The sequence below is a fragment of the Balaenoptera acutorostrata genome, chromosome 4 (assembly GCF_949987535.1).
Source record: "Balaenoptera acutorostrata chromosome 4, mBalAcu1.1, whole genome shotgun sequence".
Lineage (NCBI taxonomy): Eukaryota > Metazoa > Chordata > Mammalia > Artiodactyla > Balaenopteridae > Balaenoptera > Balaenoptera acutorostrata.
Window position 1 is genome coordinate 79,543,936 of NC_080067.1, and position 20,958 is coordinate 79,564,893.

A 20,958-nucleotide genomic window follows, 5' to 3' on the forward strand; every position below is an offset into this window, starting at 1 on the left:
CACTGTGAACAGAAAACTACTACTTTTAGTCAACTCCACCTACAGAAAGTCTACTTGTTTGGATCACAAAGCAGTTACTAAGGCCAAACATTTGCAGCAATAAATCCTAATTGTATACAAACTACCTAGAAGAGATAGCTTTCTGAAAGTTGGCTCTCAAATTCAAAACTCTAAAGAGACTCTAAGCTTCATATCATTCTATCGGACTTTTGCTGTCTGAATGTGTGGCAGTATTTAGCTATAGGTTTGAACTGTAATTTCTTCACCTGACCACTCCTTTCTAAACTGTCCACTATCTCCATCAGCCACAATGACCACTTAATCTAAAAGTATCACTGTAGAGAAGGATTAACACGGATAATCTCAGTGAGGAGGATTGCTGGGGTCATATGAGGAAGAAGAAAATGAGTATCTGAAAAAATGGTACAAATGAACTTACTTAAAAAAACAAAATAGAGCCACAGATCTAGAAAACAAACTTACGGTTTCCGGGGGGAAAGGGGGGGAGGGATAAATTGGGAGATTGGGATTGACATATACACAGTACTATATATAAAATAGATAACTAATAAGGACCTACTGTATAGCACAGGGAACTCTACTCAATACTCTGTAATGACCTGTATGGGAAAAGAATCTAGAAAAGAGTGGATATATGTATATGTATAGCTGATTCACTTTGCTGTACAGCGGAACCTAACACTTTAAATCAACTATACTCCAAAAAAAATTTTTTTTAATTAAAAAATAAAAAATAATAAAAAAAAGAAAGAAAGAAAGAAAATGAGTATCTAATTTGTTCCCAGTTAGCTTAAGTCCAGTTTTCCCCAGATAGTTCTCCAGACCCTATAGTCCTCATAACCCTGACAGGTATCACAGGTATGTACAAAAGCTGGTGCAAACATTCACACACATGCATGTATGAGCACACCCACGCTTCCAACACAGGCTACCTGAAAACAGCGAGGCCACTGACACTGAGAGTCCATTCTTTGACATGTGAGTCAGGTTAGATCCTTCACTACCATCTGTGTAATAATGATTATAAAAGGGTGCCCTTTAGTATTCAGACAGGAAGTAAACTGATGAGAATGACAGTTCTATACCACATGTTCCTGGAATCAGGACTTGACTTTTGCTCCAAAAGATGGCACTGCTTTTAGAAACCTACATCCATAGTTAGGTTCTCACTTTGGCTTGGGAGACAGTTACTGCTGCCTCCCCAAACCAGCCTAGCCTTAAAGACCTCCTAAGGCAGTGGTTATCAACCAGGGAGGATTTTGTACCCCCTGCAGATATTTGGCAATGTCTGAAGACATTTTTGGTTGTCACAACTGGGGAGAAGGGCGGTATGCTACTGGCATCTAGTGGGTAGAGAAGCCAGGAATGATGCTTAACACTGTACAATACACAAGACAGTCTATCACAGCAAATAAATATCTGGCCTAGAGGTTGAGAAGCCCTGCCCTAAGGTCTTTTCCTTTAAGGATTTCTGTCTGAACTGACTAGAGAGTTAGTTGATTAAACACCTCCTCTGGGGCCACAAATGCAGCAACAGTTTCCAACAGGAGTGCACCTCATGCCACCCCAGGCAGGCTATTTCATATTTGGCTCCTTCCAGTCTGAACAACTCCCCCTGGCTCCTTGCTTTGCTGCAAGGAACAGACTTTATAGTCAAGTGGACTGTTCCACACTCAGTGAAGTAGCATGTTTTGGATTTACCTTAATATTACCCACATGAAATTCCAACTGCTGATCCTGAGAGAGAGGGCAGAGCCCTCCTATTTTCTTCTAATTTGAAGATCAAGTCAATCACAGACTGTGGCGTAATAAAAATATATATATATATTTGATCTCTGTTCAGTTTCTGGCACAGAGCTCCTATAACCTTTGGAATTTCCTGAGTGACAGGAATGTCTGTGATTCATAATGAGCCCCTTTCCATTATATCTGAGTTTACATTAATGAAATGACTCGTGGGGGCACCCAGATAGCTTCAGGATGGGGTTGGCTGCCAGAAGAAAAAGCTACTTAGAAGATCAGAACTTTTAGCCCCACCTCAGGAACTCAGTTGCCACTGGCCAATGATGTAATCACTCATGCTTCCTGAATGAACCTTGATAAAGATGAGGTTTGGAAGGGCTTCCTGGTTGGTGAACATACCCATATACTGGGAGAGTGGCACACCCTGACTCCGTGGAGACGGAGGTTCCTGTGCTCAGGATACTTTGGGACCTTGCCCTGTGTACCTCCTCTTCATGTGACTACTCATCTGTATCCTTTATAATAAACTGTAATCATAAGTATAGCGCGTCCCTGAGTTCCGTGAGTCATTCTGGTGAATTATCAAACGTGAGGAGGGAGTTGTGGGAACCCCTGGGTTGGTAGTTGGCCAGGGAGAAGTACAGGCATCCTGGGAACCCCATTGGCAGCTGGCATCTGAAGAGGAAGCCCTCTCGTGGGACTGAATCCTAAATCTGCAGGGTCTGTGCTAACTCCAGGAATTAGTGTCAGAATTGAAATGTAGGACACTCAGTTGGTGTCAGAGAACTGGAGAACTGTTGGAAAACCACATACAAAGGAAAAAATGGAGTTTTAAGTGACCATCATTGTTATAAATAGAAATCAGATGCATTAAGGAGAACACAGAAGGAAGACTTCCTGGAGACCTGGAAAAATATGTGTAAAAATTGTATTTCTGAATGGGGAAGAAACTCAGCCACCATACCTGGAGCTGAATGGGTTCTCGAGATTGGTGTAAACAGGAAATCAGAGCCTCACGCAGTAAAAGATCTATTCATCATCATGTTACAATGGAGAACTAGACACAATTCATCTCTATAAGAAAATTAGTCTTGGTTCCAGCCATGGGGGAAGAACTTATGTCCCTGAACTGTTTGGTTTTCCATCTGTTCATTTGTTGATTGCACTGATAGGAAGTTGAAGAAATTTATGATTTTCAGGAATGGATTAACCCATTAATCATGGGTTAACCAGATTTAACACAACTGCCTTTCCAGATAAGAGCCCCTCCCCTTCTCTAGGCAGAAGCTCACAACAGGAGTCTGTGATTCTGCTATGCAAATTAGCGTTGGTAGGACAGAAAATAAAGCTTCACTTTGTAAACTTGATTTTTTTTCCCCTTTTTGCTTTTTCCCTCCCAGTGACTCTGTCATTTTCTCTTAGGATTATAATAAAGCTCCTTTTAAACACTTCGAAACAATTTCAGTTGTTTTATAGGACATAAGAGAATAGGATTCTAATTTCATGTAGATGTGGGCTAGCTCTGGACTGCTAGTAGGAGGAATTAGAGTGAGAATCCGAGAGAAAGGTGCAACTGAGGAAGAAGCATCATGGTGACATCAATAGCCAGCCTACTCCAATGGAATACTTCCTTTTAGCGTTCTTTTCTGCTTAAATTTTAAATAGGTTTTGTTTTTAACAAGAGAAGTTATCCCTTACAACAGCCAACAACATACCATAATGAACCATAATGAAGACCCCCTGCTTAGGGAAAGCTTCTCAGCCTATGATTCCAAATTAAAAGAAACAGTTAATGAAAGTTCACTTGAAAAGTATTAATTCATACCTTGGATTTCAAATTCATCAACCTCATCAGCAGAGCCAGAGTCAGAGAACTGTGCTGAATCACGTGAACTGAACTGGGAGCTGCTGGAAGTGACCCGAAAGCCTGTTACATTAGAAAAAAAAAAAAAAAAAAGTAATTAAATAGGACAGAAGAGGTCTCCTACTCTTTCTAGGGTCACAACAAAAGGGACCTGGTATGACTTGAACATAGAAGTAAATAGAACCTTGGCTGGGAGTTATGCTGGGGAAATGGAAACTAGCTCTTCTTGCTAGTTTCCCCTTCTTGATTGATCCCCTGAAAAGTTTCATGTGAGCAGAAAGTACCACTCTCTGGAAAGTGAATCTGGAACCAGTGGCCTTAGTTCTCCTCATATCAGAAACCTATTTTTTGGAAGATATTTCTGATATATATATATATATTTTTTTTTTTTTTTTGAAAATGGTAAATGTTAATTTTAATAACAAAAGTTGTACTAAATGTACATGAAAGTTAAATTAACACAGTATAAAAGAGAATAGCTTAAATAAACTAGGATTCGTATATTACAATAGCAAAGTTATGACCAAATGAACTGAAGACATGAACAGTTCTGAAAATTCTCTTTTCGGCCTACTTCCAAAAGAAATAGGCTTTTTTCCTGTACATAGTTTTGAGCTTTGTCTATACCATATATAGTAGAAAAATAAATTCTTTAGCAACCTAGAAACAGTTTATAAAACTCTTAAAGTTTAATTTTCTTTGCCAGACATGCCGATGTTAAACTGACAACTATAAATTAAAGCTATAGAGACAATAGGTATAAGTAATATAGAACAAGTTAAGAATACTACATTTACCAGATTTTTCTTTTTAAAAATTACTGTACTTTCTTAATTCCTGTGTGCTTTGCAATAGGAATAATAGGGACTTTGTTTTCTTAGAAAAGATAATAACATGTAAGAGTATAACACAAATAAGATAATTTATAATATTCATGTAGAGGTAGGAAATGGATGAGCTCTAGGATTCTGGTCTGGTAGAAAAAAGAAAAAAATTAGAACAACATAGAAAATCTTTCTGACAGCAGAGGAACCCTTGGCTTGGGTATAACATCTCACATGAACATACGAAGACAAAAAAGAAAGCCCACGAGGTAATAAGTCTTATCCCGAAGCCTGGAGAAGCAGGAACAGGCGTTCACAGCCTCACTCACTTCCATACTCAGTCTCCTGGTACACAGGGAGCAGGTTCTTGGTGCGAATCTGTTGGCGACGAAGGCGGATCTTCTGTTTCAGTTCCTGGATCTCCCTGTCACTGTCCTCCTCCCCTTCCTCCTCTTCCAGGCACTGGCTCATCATGTTGCACTTCATCAGCTCAATGGCAGCAATCAAGGATTCTGAGATGCTGAAGTGGGCATTTTCCTGGGGAAGAAGAGTGCCAAAAAGGGGACACCTCACTGATTATACTCTTGGAAAGCAGCTTCCAGAACGTGCATTGCTTTCATTCAAAACACCCAGGGGAAATGCACACTGCTCCTATAATGAAAGCTGATGGCCAGAAAACCTGTTGTACATTCTCTTTGCTCTCGTATCTGGCCATGCCTGGCCTTCCTGTCCCACTTTCCACATAAAAAAATGACAGAGAAGAGGTCAGGTCTTTCCTAAAACCATACACTTATATACAAAGTATTAAGGTAAATGTGATGTCTCAAGATAAAGTGCTTTGTAAGCTATAAAGTGCTACAGGGACATTATTTATCACATATCTGAGCCTTAGAACAAAATATAGAAGTTGATTCTGGAGACAGTCTTTACCTAAGGTTCCAGGGTCAAGGAAACAGTTATCATGTGACTAAAATTCAATGTTTCTCTGTCCAGGGTAGCTTCTAAGACAAAATCCGTAATATCTTTGGACTCAGTGAGGCGCATAGGCTCCCAGAAGAGTTTTCCAGAGATAGAACTTGTTGAGCTTATCTTTACTGTGACTTACCTGTATTGTAGTCTACACCCACGTTATTGCTGTGTACCCAAAACCTCTTTAGGACAAATGGCACCGTAGCCCTCAGACCAGATCTCCCAACTCATGGGCGTTTCAGTGGCTCCTTAGAGTCCTCACCTTTTCCAGGTCTGCACAGCTGCCAAAGTCTTGCTCAGACAGGTAGCTGATGAGGGACTGTCCCTCTGATGGTCTTCGGAACATGCCTTCTCCTGAGCACAGGTACTGACTGCCCTCTGTGGGAAAATGGAATGTGGATGTGAAAAGCCCTGCTTTGAAAAGCAAATCTTCTTTACAGACAAGCTTCTTTAAGAAGCCTGATGATTTTAACACTAAAGATGCTCCCAAGTCTTCCCGGATAACAGGTTGGAAAGATGTCTACCTTCTACAGGAATTTCTCTGAATCTCGGAATCCCAGAGCACTAAGCCCCTGGGTCAGAGAATGGTGGAATAAATGGAGAGAGCCAGGAGACAACCCTTTGACCACCTAAATTTAAAGATGACATACTCGTCCTCCTACCCACAAACAAAGAAACCAAAAAACCTGTGCTGTGAGTCAGACAAGGAAAGAAATGGCTCTCCCTGTGGATGATTTCCATGTGGAGCCTATCTTCGGTAATTAAGCCTAGACACTCAAAGGCCTCTTTTCAAGGTCTCTCTCACCCACTCAGAGAGCCATTCCAGCTGGCTCACCAGACATTCACGGTGATAACACCCACAGCACGAGACAGTGGGACCGCTAAGGCAGAGAGGAGCAAGAGAAATGGCGGGGTAGTGTGATTTCTGGCACAGGGGTTGAAAATAATGAAAGGGAGGCTGAGACTGTATGGTGTGTACCCTCCACAGAGCTAAGATGAGCTACACAGCTCAGAGTGTGGCAGGCATGGGGGGAGCAGAGCAAAGACACGATTGCAGCACTGGCCTTCCTAGTACTCACTTACCATACTCCATGTACAGAGAGCTGGGTGTGCTGACTTCACTGCTTTGACCAGAGTAGGACAAGGGGCCTCTCAACTTCGACTTATCACTGCAGGATTCTAGTGTCAGTGGCCACCAGGGAGCAAAAACACACATACGAGGTGAGCGACACATACATTCCCAACTTTGGAGTTTCAATATTTAACTGCTCCCATTCCCAATGCCCTCCCGAACAGGAGAGAGGTGGCACACCAACAGGGAACAGTCCAAGAATGCAGGAACACATGGAGGAAGGGAGGTGGGAAGTCGGCATATTCTAAGGGGAAAAGGGAAAACATGACCTGGAATGCGGCAACACAGAGGTGAAAAAGAATCAAATCAAAGTGGATTCATGAATTTAGTTCTCCCTTCTTCCATCTTCGTACCAAATGTTCCAGGAATATCAGCCAATTTCTACCCTCTTGAAAAACCAATTTAGAAAACAGTCTTCACATGGAGACAAGCACACTGAAACTTTTCTGATACCTTGACACTAGACTTTTAAAACAATATCAGAAGGGTTAAACTCACTAAAGAAACACTAGGATATGGCCTCTCTTGAACCTGAAATGTAAATTTGTCATACCTACAAATTTAACCCACTTCTGAACTAGCAGAACAAAATAACACCCAGCAATGTCCTTAAAAGAAGCATCAAGACACTGTTAGAGAAGCCAAGGATGATGGCCTTGTAACCAAAGGGCTCAGCCACAGGGCTGTAGACCCAGCCTTCCTGGGGAAGGAAGGGAGAGGTTTCATGAGAAGCCTGGCCAAGTAGGAAGTGTCTGGGTAGCAGTTTTCAAGGAACATTGAGAGTGGAGGAATAGCAGCAGGCATGGTTCACAGGAAATGGAAACTGATATTCTCCAAAGGGAAACACAAAATTCCCAGTGCCACAGAAGGAAGAGCAGGCAGCAAAGCAGGTGGGTGCCTGAGAAATGAACAGGTGCGCTGGGAGAACTAATGATTGAGCAGCATCCAACCCATTTCCTTGACAGATGGTGCCAATTTGTCAGCTGCTCCTCTCACAAAAAATGCTACTACGTGGTAAGTGATAACTCTGTGTTCCCTTGGTGGTCCTGGCAGTGGGCTCTGCTCCTCACTACAAACCAGCAGTCACCATGACGCCTTGGTAAAAAACCATGATTTGGAGGCAACCTTTGAGGTCCCCAGTCAAACTCAGTGCACAACACAAACTCCAACACCAGAACCTTATTCCTTTACAGCACGTAAAGGCCATCCAGCCTTTGCTCACTGAGCTCACTACCTCCTGATGCTGCCCATTCAACTGATCAGCTCTAATTCTTAGAATTTCCTCATACTGACTTGAAATCTGTCGTCTTACAATTTCTTATCTCCTTAAGAACAACAACACTCTTCTAAACGAAGGTCTCGCAGACTTTAACCTCTTTGCCAAGCTAACATACCCAGTGGCTTCACCCATTACCAGGAGGCCACAGTTTTCAGTTCTCCCTTACCACTCCGTCTTGCAGACACGTTCTAGCATCAATATCTCCATGCATGATGTACCCAGAATGTAACACAATATGCAGTTTGAACACCACTGTGAAACCCAAAGAAACAGACTTAAGTCAACAGAAAAACCTTGTGCAATGGCTGGAATGAGGGGGTGGGGAGAAATTTACAGGGGAAGGAAGACAGGTGTAAGAAAAAGGAAACAGGGGACTCCAGGAGAGGCAAAAACATGCACTCACATCCAAGACCACAGAAAGAGGAGAAAACACATTCTGGTGTTAAATCATGGAAAATAAAGTAATTTGTAGTAAGTACTCAGTTATACGAAAAATTCTGCCACTGATTCATCATGATGTCTTAGACAAACAGCAGACCTCAGGTTCACCTTTGGGCAATACAGGCTTGACAAGTCTTGATTCTATCTCCTGGATGCTGTTAAGAGACTGAATGAGGCATTTGGAAGTCGTGGGCAAAAAACATATCATGCAAAACAATGGTATTATTTTACCAACAGGTCTAAGCATAACTACAGGACCAGGCCAGCCAGACTTGATTTGACACCAGAATGGAAAAGGAAGTTCGAAACTAAGCAAGATGGTCACAGAGGAACACAAGGAGGTGGGGGCGGGGGCTGGACAGAGAGGAGGAGGACTGGCTCCCAAACCTGCAATGGGATCTTCAACTATAATGGTGATACTCCTGGGGCCTCCTGTATGTAGACAGACAGGTGCAGAGGAAAGTCCAGAACACGAGAATAGACAGAGTGAGAAAAAGAGCGTCTTCTTAACTAGCAAAGGTTGGGGCTTAACTCCTGAGAGGGAACCCTAGCGCAGAGGGAAAGATGACTCGTACGAGAAGCTGCACATGACCCACACTCCCTCAGATCCTTCTGCTTAGGTTTTCTCTGGCTCCCTTTTCCAATGCAGGTTACCGCAGTTTCTGGAATCCGCATGGATGCAAGAATGGGGGCAGGGAAGTTTTACATGCTCAAACACCAGTAGCCTGGAGTACAGCAGACACCAGGTCTGCTCCAGGAGATGTGAAGTAAGGGTCTAACCCAAGCACTCTTCACATCTACGAAGGCTCATGGGAAGACAGGCTTTGATTGGCGATTTTTTTTCTAACGAGTTCCAATGAGCCAAACCACATTCTTGAGGGGAAAACAGAGACAAAAGTTTGCAATTCAGAGGTTTCAGATGAAGGTCTTAGCTCTCACCTTTTAGAAATTACAAAGAGAAATCAATAGCAGCTCTAGTTGTAAAAGGAAATCTTCCTTTTTTGCTCTTAATTTTTTATACTTTACTTTTATATTTTATTTCTGAGGCTTTTCCACCCAGAACTGGCCTTGAGCACAAACTGGCCTTCCACTTGCTTTTATGGAGATGCTCTTACGAATGAAACCCAACCAAAGCCTGCCAGACACCAACAACCTAGGAAAGATGATAGTGGGGAAATGGCAAAAGCAATGACACCGCCTTGGCCATGCCTAAGGTGCTCTCTGCTAGCAGCTGGTGTCTGTGTGAAGGAGGTCCTAGTAGCCAAGGCCTCCTTACCCGACTGCCTTTCAACCTGAATTAGTGATGGAGCAGTCAACCCCACTTACTTGTTTACTAGGTCCCATCACTCCATACTCACTACATCTCTAGTGTTAATAAGGAAACCCTAACATCAGTTTGCCTCTCTCTTTTTGTTATTATATCCTGACCAAACTTCTCCAGAATCACAGGAAGGGAAGGAATTTAACGGGATTATTTTTAAAGCTCATTAGTACTTTCCCTCTGTCTGAGAGATGCTTTAAAACTCGGACTGTGATTAGTCACACTATCCTCTGGTGCTAAAGAACTAGTGAAAGAATCCAGGAAAGCATTTACTATTTAGCAATGCATAAAGGAACAAACATAAATATTCTCAGAGAGATTTCTTAGGTATCCACATTATATTACAAACTTCTCTTTTTCATTATAAGCAATATACTCTTCATATCATCAGAAACATAACTTCTCTTTCTGCCATCTGAAGACCCTTAAGAACAAACTCTCCCTTCCACCTGAAATTCAGGAGGCCGCCTTACTGACTACGGGCTGGTGGTTATCATTACCTGGGGCTCCTCTGGAGGAAATGTTGGTATCCGAATGGGAGCGAGTATGGCTCTTCTTTGTTCCACCGGTGACAGTGAGTGTTTGCCCCTCTGAGAAGCTAGACCTGCGAAGGACATTGGACAACTGGCTCTTCCCACCTCCCTCTTGGTCCCCTAGAGAGGAAGCAGCAGAATCTGGCTTCTGGGAGCTGCTGGAGGAGAACAAATTGGAGCTGTTGCTCTCAGCATTGCTGCTGCGACTCTGACAGCTGGCGGTCCGGCCTCGGGGGTCCTGGTTGCCAATGGCCAAGTACTCAGGCCCCTCACTGGCATCACTTGGGGAATCATTCTGGCTGATAACCCAGGGTGCTTCTAAGGGGCTGGTCAGAGTGCTGGAGCTCATCTCATTTGGGGTCGAGGGGGAGTCCCCGGCTAATGCAGAGATTGGAAGCAGAGGGGCTTGGACGGTTTGATCCTCTGCTGGCGAGACATGTCCTCTGCTTTCTTGAGGTTTCTGGCATGGGCCACAGAGTGAAAAGGAAGTAGATCTTCTTTCTAGGATATAAAAAGAAAGGGAAAGGAAAGGTGAGCTGGAAGCCTTTGGTACCTGTGAAGGGCTTCTCCACAACTAAGAACCAAACTCCCTATTGTTACTGGGTGCCCAGGACACACGGTGTCACGTCAGAAAAGGCTAAATCATTCAAGGTAAGTAAAAAATTACTTAGAAGCAGCTAAGCCAAAAGCATAAGCTCTTGGGACAGTGGCTTCATTGCTTATTAGTATGCATTCCCCATCTGTAACATGAGCAATAATAATAACACCTACCTCGTAGGACTGTTTTGAGGATCAAACAAGATAATATATACAAATTGATTACAACAGAGCCTGGCACATGGCAGGCACTGAATAAATGTTAGCTATTATTATTGAAATGCCTTCTGGCAATGTGGGTTAGAAACCCAGGGGAAACTAAACACATCTCTTGCCTCTGTTACTTTAATGATTCTACTGAATTATCTTAGGCTAGTTGCTATATACCTCTTTAAGATTTCCATATTAAGACATGAAGTTTGACAAATTGCATCAACCCAAGGCTCCATCTATAGCCAGCCTGTGAGCACCCACTAAGTCCTCTGCTTTCCAGGCCTGGGGATACATGTCTTGACTACCCCTTGCTGCCCCCATACCTGAGCCATGGTGGGGTGTGGATTGGTGGAGGCTAGAGAAGGACCCAAAGTAGGAATGCTGAGCATAACTGGTTGAAGGGGTGTATGCGGAACCAGGCAGAGCTGTCAGGCTCTGGCTCTTTGTCACCAGCAGCGGGCTCTCATGCTTTCTGGCAAACTACAAAAAAAACACGTGTCAGAGTCAAGGATAGAGGCCCTCAGAAGAGGAGCACTTAGCACTACAGAAATGCTGGTAGGAACTGGCCTTTGGCAGCAGGCGTGAACTGCAGCCAGGGCCAGTAGATACAGCATAGGTATCCTCTATTAGAGCATACAGCTTTGAAACTTCAAAGTCCTGCCATACACCACAGCTTCTGCACTGGAATCCTAGGTGGTCAGACCAGGAATGCTTATCATGGAGGCAGTACAGCAAAGTGCTTAAGACTATGCACTCAGAAGTCAGATACGCTGGGGCTCAAATCCAGGCCCTATCACTTACAAGTTATTTGGTCCAAACTTTGGGCAAGTGACTTATCTACTCTGTCCCTCAGTGGCCACCTTTATAAAATGAGATTAATGCCTACTTTATAGAGTTCTGAGGATTAAATGAGATGATGCATGTACTGAGCATAGCACCATGATTGGCACGTAGAAAGTATTCAATAGATGGTAAGCAAGAATTGAAACTGAAAAACCAGGAGACATAGGGGATCCCTCACAAAAGAAATAGGGATTGTGATTCCTTTCTAGCGGAGGCACTGATATTAGTGACGGGATGAGTGAATTAGAGAGTTAATAATAAGCAACATAAAACAACAAAATTTTCTTGGACAAAAATGATCCTGTGTAACATCAGGCCACACTACGTCTGACACCCTATCTATAGTCAGCCTGACTCAAAATCATCCCTCCTCTCCCTAGCATTTTATCAAGCCTGCCCTTAAGAAGGTGCTTACTCAGACTGCAGATTTTTTTAAGGATTTTAAAAAATAGACACCTCCCTCCTCAAATAGACTTAAGCTTACTTACAAATAGACATTTTACTTCAATAGGTACTTAATGGTACCTCCTCTTCTAAGATTTTTTGTTTTTAATGAAAGCCTTTCAGTTCACAATTGCCTAAGTGAAGTAGTTTGCTACATACGGTTACATCATGGTGAGGTCTAGGAGGCCAGAACATAGACACAGATAATTCTTCGGCCACTTTACCATAGATGCATCAATCTGAGCCAGGAGACGAGGGTTGTTCTGTTCCACTGCTTCTAGGCATTGGAGCATGGCCGTGACATGGGAGTCGCTTAGCAGGAAAGCAGTATCTGGGGAGAGAAAACTGCCGCAATGATGGAGCCCATTAGGGAGAACTTCAGCCTCCCTGTATGGCCCTGGGAGAAGCTCAGGGAAGGAAAGAGGGAAAAGGCAAAGATGACTTGAGGAGAATCATACCACTGTGGACAGAGGGGAACTAGGGACAAATAAAGTACAGAAGAGGCTAAATCATGTGCAGTATAGCAGAGGCCATGACAAGAGGCTTCAAAATCAGAAAGACCCAGATTTGAACTCTGGCTCTGGGTGACTTTGGCCAAGTCACCTAACCTCCTTGAGCTCTTCCCTGATTGGGAAACAGGGGTATCAATACCCAACTCTCAGGGCTGCTGTTAGGTATATATGTATAAAAAATAGATAACAGTGATTGGAACATAGGAAACTCTCAGTAAATAGTAGTTACTCTTACTGATTTGCGTATATGGGAGTAGGGAAATACCTTAGCATAAAGCTTGACTGCATTTTACATAGCAGGTTAGAGAGAAGACTAGATAACGTGTTTCTGATTAGAATCTCTATGGCATCAAGTAAAAGTCTGAGACCCTGGGGTAACAGTGGGTCTATAAAGGAAGAGTAAAGTAGAAGAGAATGCGGAAGTACATGACCAGTACTGGCTATGTGACCTCTACCCACCTGTGTAGAATTTTCGGATGTACTGTCTATCCCCCAGCAGAGGTCGGAGCTGGGCTGAGAGACAGTGGTACTGCAAGCTATGCTGCAGCCACAGCTCCGCAACGGCACGCTCACTCATGCCGTCAGTGCTGCTCTGGCCATTCTCCTGCAAGTTGATGAACTAGGAGGCAAAGAAGCATGAGTCAAAACAGACATCCAGGGCTTCCCTGGTGGCACAGTGGTTAAGAATCCGCCTGCCAATGCAGGGGACACGGGTTCGAGCCCTGGTCCGGGAAGATCCCACGTGCCGTGGAGCAACTAAGCCCGTGTGCCACAACTACCGAGCCTGTGCTCTAGAGCCCGCGAACCACAACTATTGAGCCCGTGTGCCACAACTACTGAAGCCCGCACACCTAGAGTCTGTGCTCCGCAACAAGAGAAGCCACCACAATGAGAAGCCCGCGCACCACAGCAAAGAATAGCCCCCGCTTGCTGCAACTAGAGAAAGCCCACGCACAGCAACGAAGATCCAACGCAGCCAAAAATAAATGAATTAATTTAAAAAATATATACTTCCTGGTAAATCCAGCAAGATCGAGGCCTAATGACCTGAGAACTAAATTGAGACAGGTAAGAGGAGGTAACCAGAGATATTTGCCCTCCAGCTAACATCTACAGGTTATAGAGGGAGGAGAGGGAAGGAAGGGATTAATGGCTCCGCTGCTGGTTTGGGCCACTAGAAAGGGACTAAGCAGTTAAAACGTGATATGCAGCTCCTGGAGAGGACAAAGCTGCCGCGTCTGTCTCTTTATGTTGTAACTCCAAAGAGGCATCTATTCTCGGGGTATTCAGAGGAAGAATGAACTTGACATCTCGGCTTCTCTCACAGAGTCCTCTATTTCAGGTAGCCTCCAGAAAAGAATGCAAGAAAAACCTGGGGTAAAAAAATCTCGGAAAAATGCCCCCAAACATTCTTCACCAAAGAGAAATCAGCTGAGCACGTCTTGTTGGCTCTCGCCACAGCATTTCTCTATTTGGAACTTCCTTCTATTGGCTGTTTCTAAAAGCCAAGTCTCATAGTTCAGGATCACTGCAAAAAAATGTATGGATGGCAATTTCAGGCAGCTTCTAAGAGGAAATGACTACAGCAATATATTTTATTTTATTTTTAAAAATTATTTATTTATTTATTTATTTATGGCTGCATTGGGTCTTTGTTGCTGCGCTCAGGCTTTCTCTAGTTGTGACGAGCAGTGACTACTCTTTGTTGCAGTGCACGGGCTTCTCATTGTGGTGGCTCCTCTTGTTGAGAAGCACAGGCTCTAGGTGCGTAGGCTTCAGTAGTTGTGTCACATGGGCTCAGCAGTTGTGGCACATGGGCTTAGTTGCTCCGCAGCATACGGGATCTTCCTGCACCAGGGCTCGAAACTGTGTCACCTGCATTGGCAGGCAGATTCTTAACCACAGCACCACCAGGGAAGTCCCACGATATATTTTAGAGAAAAAAGTTAGAGGGGGGTTTGGTGGGAAAAATAAAGTGATAAGGACAAAAAAAATCCATGTAAGAAAATCACTGGGCTCCGGCCTTTTTTTCACAAAAAAGGCCAGAGTGATACCTTGTGATTTGGTTCCCTGATCATTTAAAAATAGGTTACTTTTCCGGACATCACCTTGGCAATGAATCTGGCAGTGGGTGTGATATACATGAAACAAGACTGGTCATGAATCAATACGTATTGAAGATGGGTGATATTTTTGGGTTCATTACACTCTTCTAATTTTGAATGTATATGAAAATTTCCATAGGCAAGGGTTAAATAAATAAATATATAAATTTGGCTGTGATTGATGTGGAACTAGCTGTGTAACTCTGGCCAAGTCACCTAACCTCCTAGAGCACTGTGTCTCTGGTTGGGAATCAGGGGTATTATGCTGAGCTGAGAGGACGGAAGAATACAGTGCTACTCTACTCTCCAATGCTGTTGGGAACATGTTAGGCTCCATTTGACACTGGTCTCCAGAAACCTCACATTTTTTTTCTATTTGGTGCATCCGTTTCTCCTTAAACAGTCATCAGCATATCAGTCCTACTTACCCCCAACCATTCAGGAAACTTCTTGCCATTTGCCCTAGATTTTGAAAAGCTTCACTCTGGTCCCATATTTGCAAATCTTTTGAAAATAACAAAACTTTCTCAGGTCTTCCCCAGAGGAGGGAAAGTGGCCTAGAGCAATGGGTGTGCAAAGCTTATTTTTTAAAGTAAAACATCCTCCCCTCCAAATCAGTCCTACAGGGATAATTTCCTCTCCTCAGTTAATAGGAAACTTGTGGTTAAAGCCTTGTGGTTACCTTCACCTCTTACCTTCTCTACATGAAGGGCTGAGTGGGGACTAAGCCAGCGGATGTCTTTCACAAACTGCCAGTAATCAGTCTGGCGGCAATACACCTGTTTCGGGGACAGAAGGTAAACACATTGTTACCATTTTGGACCACATCTAGTTCTCGTACTGACATTCAAAGAGAGGAAAAAGAAAAGCCTAACCTTGGGACTTCCCTGGCGGTCCAGTGGTTAAGACTTCACACACTTCCAATGCAGGGGGCGTGGGTTCGATCCCTGGTCAGGGAACTAAGATCCCACATGCCATGCGGCAAGGCCAAAAAAAAAAAAAAAAAAGCAAAGCCTAACCTTCCCTTTCCTCAACAAAGGTTCTCGGCAGCAATAAAAGGAATACATACAGATGTTCACCCTTTTAAAGAATAATTGTTAAAAATTATTTTAATTGTTCTTTTGAGGAGGTAATACATGCATATGATATAGAAGGCTATATAGTTGACCCTTGAACAACACGGGTTTGAATGGTGGGTCCTCTTATAAGTGGATTTTCAAAATAAATATATTGGAAAATTTATTGGAGATTTGCAACAATTTGAAAATAACTTGCAGATGAACTGCATAGCCTAGAAATATTGAAAAAATTAGGAAAGTTAGAGATCTCATGAATGCATAAAATATAGGTAGATGTTATCCTATTTTATCATTTACTACCATAAAATATATACAAACCTATTATAAAAAGTTAAAGTTTATCAAAACTTACACACACAACACTTATGGACCATAGATGGTGCCATGTGCCGTCAAGAGAAATATAAACAGACGTTAAGAAGCAGTATTAAATAATTGCATAAAATTAACTGTAGTTAATTTTATGCAATTATATACCACTATAATAATTTTGTAGCCACCTCCTGTTGTTATTGTTGTGAGCTCAAGTGTTGTGAGTGTCCACTCAAAATGCCGTGTGACACTAGTCATCTCTGTATGAGCAGTTCGTCTCTCCAGTAAATTACATACTGCAGTCAGAAGTGACCTTTCCCAGCTCTTGTGTATTTTCCATTGTGTTTAGTGTAATACCAAAGACCCTGAATAACACCAGGGGACCCATACGAAGTGCTACTAGTGATGGTGGCAGTGCTCCCAAGAAGCAGAGAGAAGTCATGACATTATAAGAAAAAGCTGAATTGCTTGGTATGCACCGTAGATTGAGGCCTGCAGCTGCAGTTACCCACCATTTCAAGATAAGTGAATCCAGTGTAAGGACCATGGTAAAAAAAGAAAAGGAAATTCGTGAAGCTGTGCCTGCAGCTACTCCAGCAGGCACAAAAACCTTGTACTTTTTGAGAAATACCTTTTAATCTCATATTGAAAAATTCAGCTTTTATGTGGGTACAGGATTGCTATAGGGAAGGCATACCTATGGACTCTAACATGATTCAAGAAAAAGCAAAGTCATTATGTGACAACTGAAAGCAAAAAGAAGGTGGAGGATCTAAAGCTAGGGAATCCCTATTCTGGGAAAAAAATGCCACAAAGGACATTTACTAGTAAGGAAGAGAAGCGAGCACCAGGATTTAAGAAGGAAGGGACAGGCTTACTCCACTGTTTTGTGCAAATGCAGTCGGGTTTATGATCAGAATTGCCCTTATCTATGAAGCTGCTAATCCTCAAGCCTTGAAGGGAAAAGATAAACACCAGCTGCCAGTCTTCTGGTCGTACAACGAGAAGGCCCAGACAACAAGAACCCTTTTTCTGGATTGGTTCCATCAATGCTTTGTCCCTGAAGTCAGGAAATACCTTGCCAGTAATGCAATAAGACAAAAAAAAGGGAAATAAAAGGAATACAGATTGGGAAGGAAGAAGTAAAACTGTCTTTGTTCACACATGACATGGTTGTCTATGTAGAAAATTCGAAAGAATCAACAACAAAAAAATTCCTGGGACTAGTAAGTGTTATTATAGCAAGGTCACAGGATATATGGTTAATATATAAAAGTCAACTGCTTTCCTATATACCAGCAATGGACAAGTGGAATTTGAAATTAAAAACACAATAATACCATACACATTAGTACCGCCCAAACTGAAATACTTAGGTATAAATCTAACAAAATATATACAAGATCTCTATGATGAAAACTATAAAACTTTGCTGAAAGCTATTAAAGAACTAAGTTTCAGAGATAACCCATGTTCATGGATATGAAGACTCAATATTGTCAAGATGTCAGTTCTTCCCAACTTGATGTATAGATTCAATGCAATCTGATTCAAAATCCTAGCAAGTTATTTTGTAGATATCCACAAACTATTCTAAAGTTTATATGGAGAGGGAAAAGACCCAGAATAGCCAATCAATACTGAAGGAGAAGAACAATGTTTTTCTTCAAAAAGGACTGACACTATCTGACTTCAAGACTTACTGTAAAGCTACAGTAATAAAGACAGCGTGGTATTGGCAAAAGAGCAGACAGAAAGATCAGTGAAACAGACTAGAGAGCCCCAAAACAGACCAATGTAAATATAGTCAACTGATCTTTGACAAAGGAGCAAAAGGCAATACAATGGAGCAAAGATAGTCTTTTCAACAAATGGTGCTGAAACACTGGACAACACTTATACCCATCACAAAAATTAACTCAAAATGAATCACAGACCTAAATGTAAAATGGAGAACTATAACCCTCCAAGAAGATAACATAGGAGAAAACCTATATTGGGTATGGTGGTGACTTTTTAGATACAAGACCAAAGGCATGATCCTTCAAAGAAAGAACTGGTAAGCTGGATTTCATTAAAATTTAAAACTTCTGCTTTCTGACAGACAATGTCAAGAGAATGAGAAGATAAGCCACAGACTGGGAGAAAATATTTGCAGAAGACAAAACTGATAAAGGATTGTTATCCAAAATATACAAAGGACTCTTAAAAGTTAACAATAAGAAAACAAGCAATCCAATTTAAAAAATGGGCCTTGGGCTTCCCTGGTGGCGCAGTGGTTGAGAATCTGCCTGCCAATGCAGGGGACACGGGTTCGAGCCCTGGTCTGGGAGGATCCCACATGCCACGGAGCAACTGGGCCCGTGAGCCACAGTTACTGAGCCTGCGCGTCTGGAGCCTGTGCTCCGCAACAAGAGAGGCCGCGATGGTGAGAGGCCCGCACACCGCGATGAAGAGTGGTCCCCACTTGCCGCAACTAGAGAAAGCCCTCGCACAGAAACGAAGACTCAACACAGTCATAAATAAATAAATAAATAAAAGAACGTGAATTTCTTAAAAAAAAAAAAAACAGCTCAAGTTCTCCTTAAAAAAAAAAAAAAAAAAAATGGGCCTTAACAGACAATTCACCAAAGAAGATATACAGATGACAAATAAGCATGTGAAAAAATGCACCACATCATATGTCATCAGGGAAATGCAAATTAAAACAACATAATACACATCTATTAAATTGGCCCAAAGCGGAGGAAAAAAAAAAGGAATGGCCCAAATCCAGAACAATGCCTATATCAAATGCTGGTGAGAATGTGGAGCAACAGGAACTCTCATTCATTGCTAGTGGCAATGCAAAATAGTATGGCCACTTTGGAAAATAGTCTGGCAGTTTCTTTCAAACTAAAGATTCTCTTACCATATGATCCAGCAATTTACTTATGTACACACAGAAACCTCAATAAAAACTTGATGTTAAATTAAGTAGGGACAAGACAATTTCAAAGTTGGGGGGAGAAAGCCTAAAAATGTAGAACGTTTTATATTCATATTATAGGATCTTTAAATTGCTAGTCCAACATAAAGAAATGGAAGCTGGAAGTCCTGTATGATGTATTATGGGTGTAATTTATACAAGAAAGATGATATGGAACTCCATCAGTGGATTCATTCTCACAGAAGAGGTTTGACCCTATACCCAAAGACTGTTAATTAAATGTAAATTTAGGATGTTTTAAATTAAAATAAAATGTTTGAGTGATATCTCTTAACAATGTTTAATTTCCCTCAATCAATCAGCTAATGATCCAGGTCATGTGTAAGAAGGCTTTTCCTGTCCTTATCAAAAAATGATACGGTAGTTAACAGGAAAATAAAATGATAAATAGGTGAATGTTGGGGGAAAAAATCAACAACAAAAGATGCTATATGAGTGAGGGACTACTCCTACCATAATGAAAAGCTACAATAATTAAAACTGAGTGGTGATAGCACACAAATAGAGAACAGACCATAACAGAAATCCAGAAATAGATCCATGTGCCAAGGAAATTAAGTATATTCAAAATAAATTACAGATAGAATGGTTTCAATGTAAAACATTAAGCCATAAAAGTAACAGAAGAAACCATGGAGAAACATTTTTAATAATCGTATAGTGGGAAAGCCCCTTCAGAGCATCAAAGAGAGCCCAGAAGCCCTAAGAGAAATGAATAATTTGACTTACTAACAATCTGATATTTCTGTATAGTAAAAGCCACCATAACAAACGTATGGACACCAAGGGGGGAAAGTGGCAGGGGGGGTGGTGGCCCTGGTGGGATGAATTGGGAGATTGGGATTGACATATATACACTAATATGTATAAAATGGATACCTAATAAGAACCTGCTGTATAAAAAAACAAATAAAATAAAATTCAAAGAAAACAACAACAACAAAAGAAATGTCAAAGACAAGCTAGGAAAAAATATTTGCAATACACATTACAGACAAATAACTAATTCCCTTAATAAAGAGATTCTACAAATCTGTAGGAAAAGATTGACAATCTAAGGAAAATGGGGGTAATACAGGGAAAAGTTCAAGTTTAATATTTTAAAAAGCATGTACATGCATAGAAAAATAGAATCTACTTTCTTCTAAACTCTTTTTGGTATTTCCCAAATGTTCAGCAAATAAAAACATGTATATTACTTACATATTCAGAAAAGAAATACACAGGGACTTTCCAGGCGGTCCAGTGGTTAAAACTCCACGCTCCCAATGCAGGGGGTACCGGCTCGATCCCTGGTCGGGGAACTAAGATCCTGCATGCCACACGGCGTGGCCAAAAATATATATATATATATATATATCCAGAGGTCTTTTTTGTTATTATTGCTATTTTTTAAATTGGGCCATCTATACTGCCAAGTACAGGTTTCTTCTTAGTGTCGGAAAAGGTGGGGGGAATCTTTGCATTTCTAGTCAGCTGAGAAATCTCCAGGATTAAGCGTCTCCACATTTCTAAGCAGCAGAAAAGGGGTTATCAAATATACTTTGCGTTATGGAAAGACTAAAAGGTAGCCCAGATGCAGGATGTCAAGGAAAACGAGATCCTTCTAAGAATATGGTCATGATATTAGAGTTTCCTAAGGCCCTGAGTGATTAAAAAAAATACACTTCACATTCCATAACACATCCCTAGGAAAGCACAGAAGAGATATGGCCAGCATGAATCATTGTATCCCTT

At 41.8% G+C, this 20,958-nt stretch overlaps 1 protein-coding gene across 10 annotated transcripts in view; it reads right to left on the minus strand.

Annotated features, from left to right (window-relative positions):
- RUBCN (rubicon autophagy regulator) overlaps positions 1–20,958 on the minus strand; it is a 63,989-nt gene that overhangs the window by 15,516 nt on the left and 27,515 nt on the right. For 5 of the 10 annotated variants that reach the window (XM_007171624.2, XM_007171626.2, XM_007171627.2 and 2 more), the window contains 11 exons: positions 15,537–15,620; positions 13,196–13,355; positions 12,449–12,555; positions 11,261–11,417; positions 10,095–10,628; positions 8,661–8,705; positions 6,505–6,600; positions 5,684–5,799; positions 4,782–4,989; positions 3,590–3,691; positions 954–1,028 (listed from right to left, as the gene is read on the minus strand). In XM_007171624.2, coding sequence (XP_007171686.2) covers positions 954–1,028; positions 3,590–3,691; positions 4,782–4,989; positions 5,684–5,799; positions 6,505–6,600; positions 8,661–8,705; positions 10,095–10,628; positions 11,261–11,417; positions 12,449–12,555; positions 13,196–13,355; positions 15,537–15,620 — 1,684 coding nt within the window. The remainder of the gene's footprint in view (positions 1–953; positions 1,029–3,589; positions 3,692–4,781; positions 4,990–5,683; positions 5,800–6,504; positions 6,601–8,660; positions 8,706–10,094; positions 10,629–11,260; positions 11,418–12,448; positions 12,556–13,195; positions 13,356–15,536; positions 15,621–20,958) is intronic. The other 5 variants (XM_007171630.2, XM_007171632.2, XM_007171629.2 and 2 more) reach the window with 4 other exon arrangements.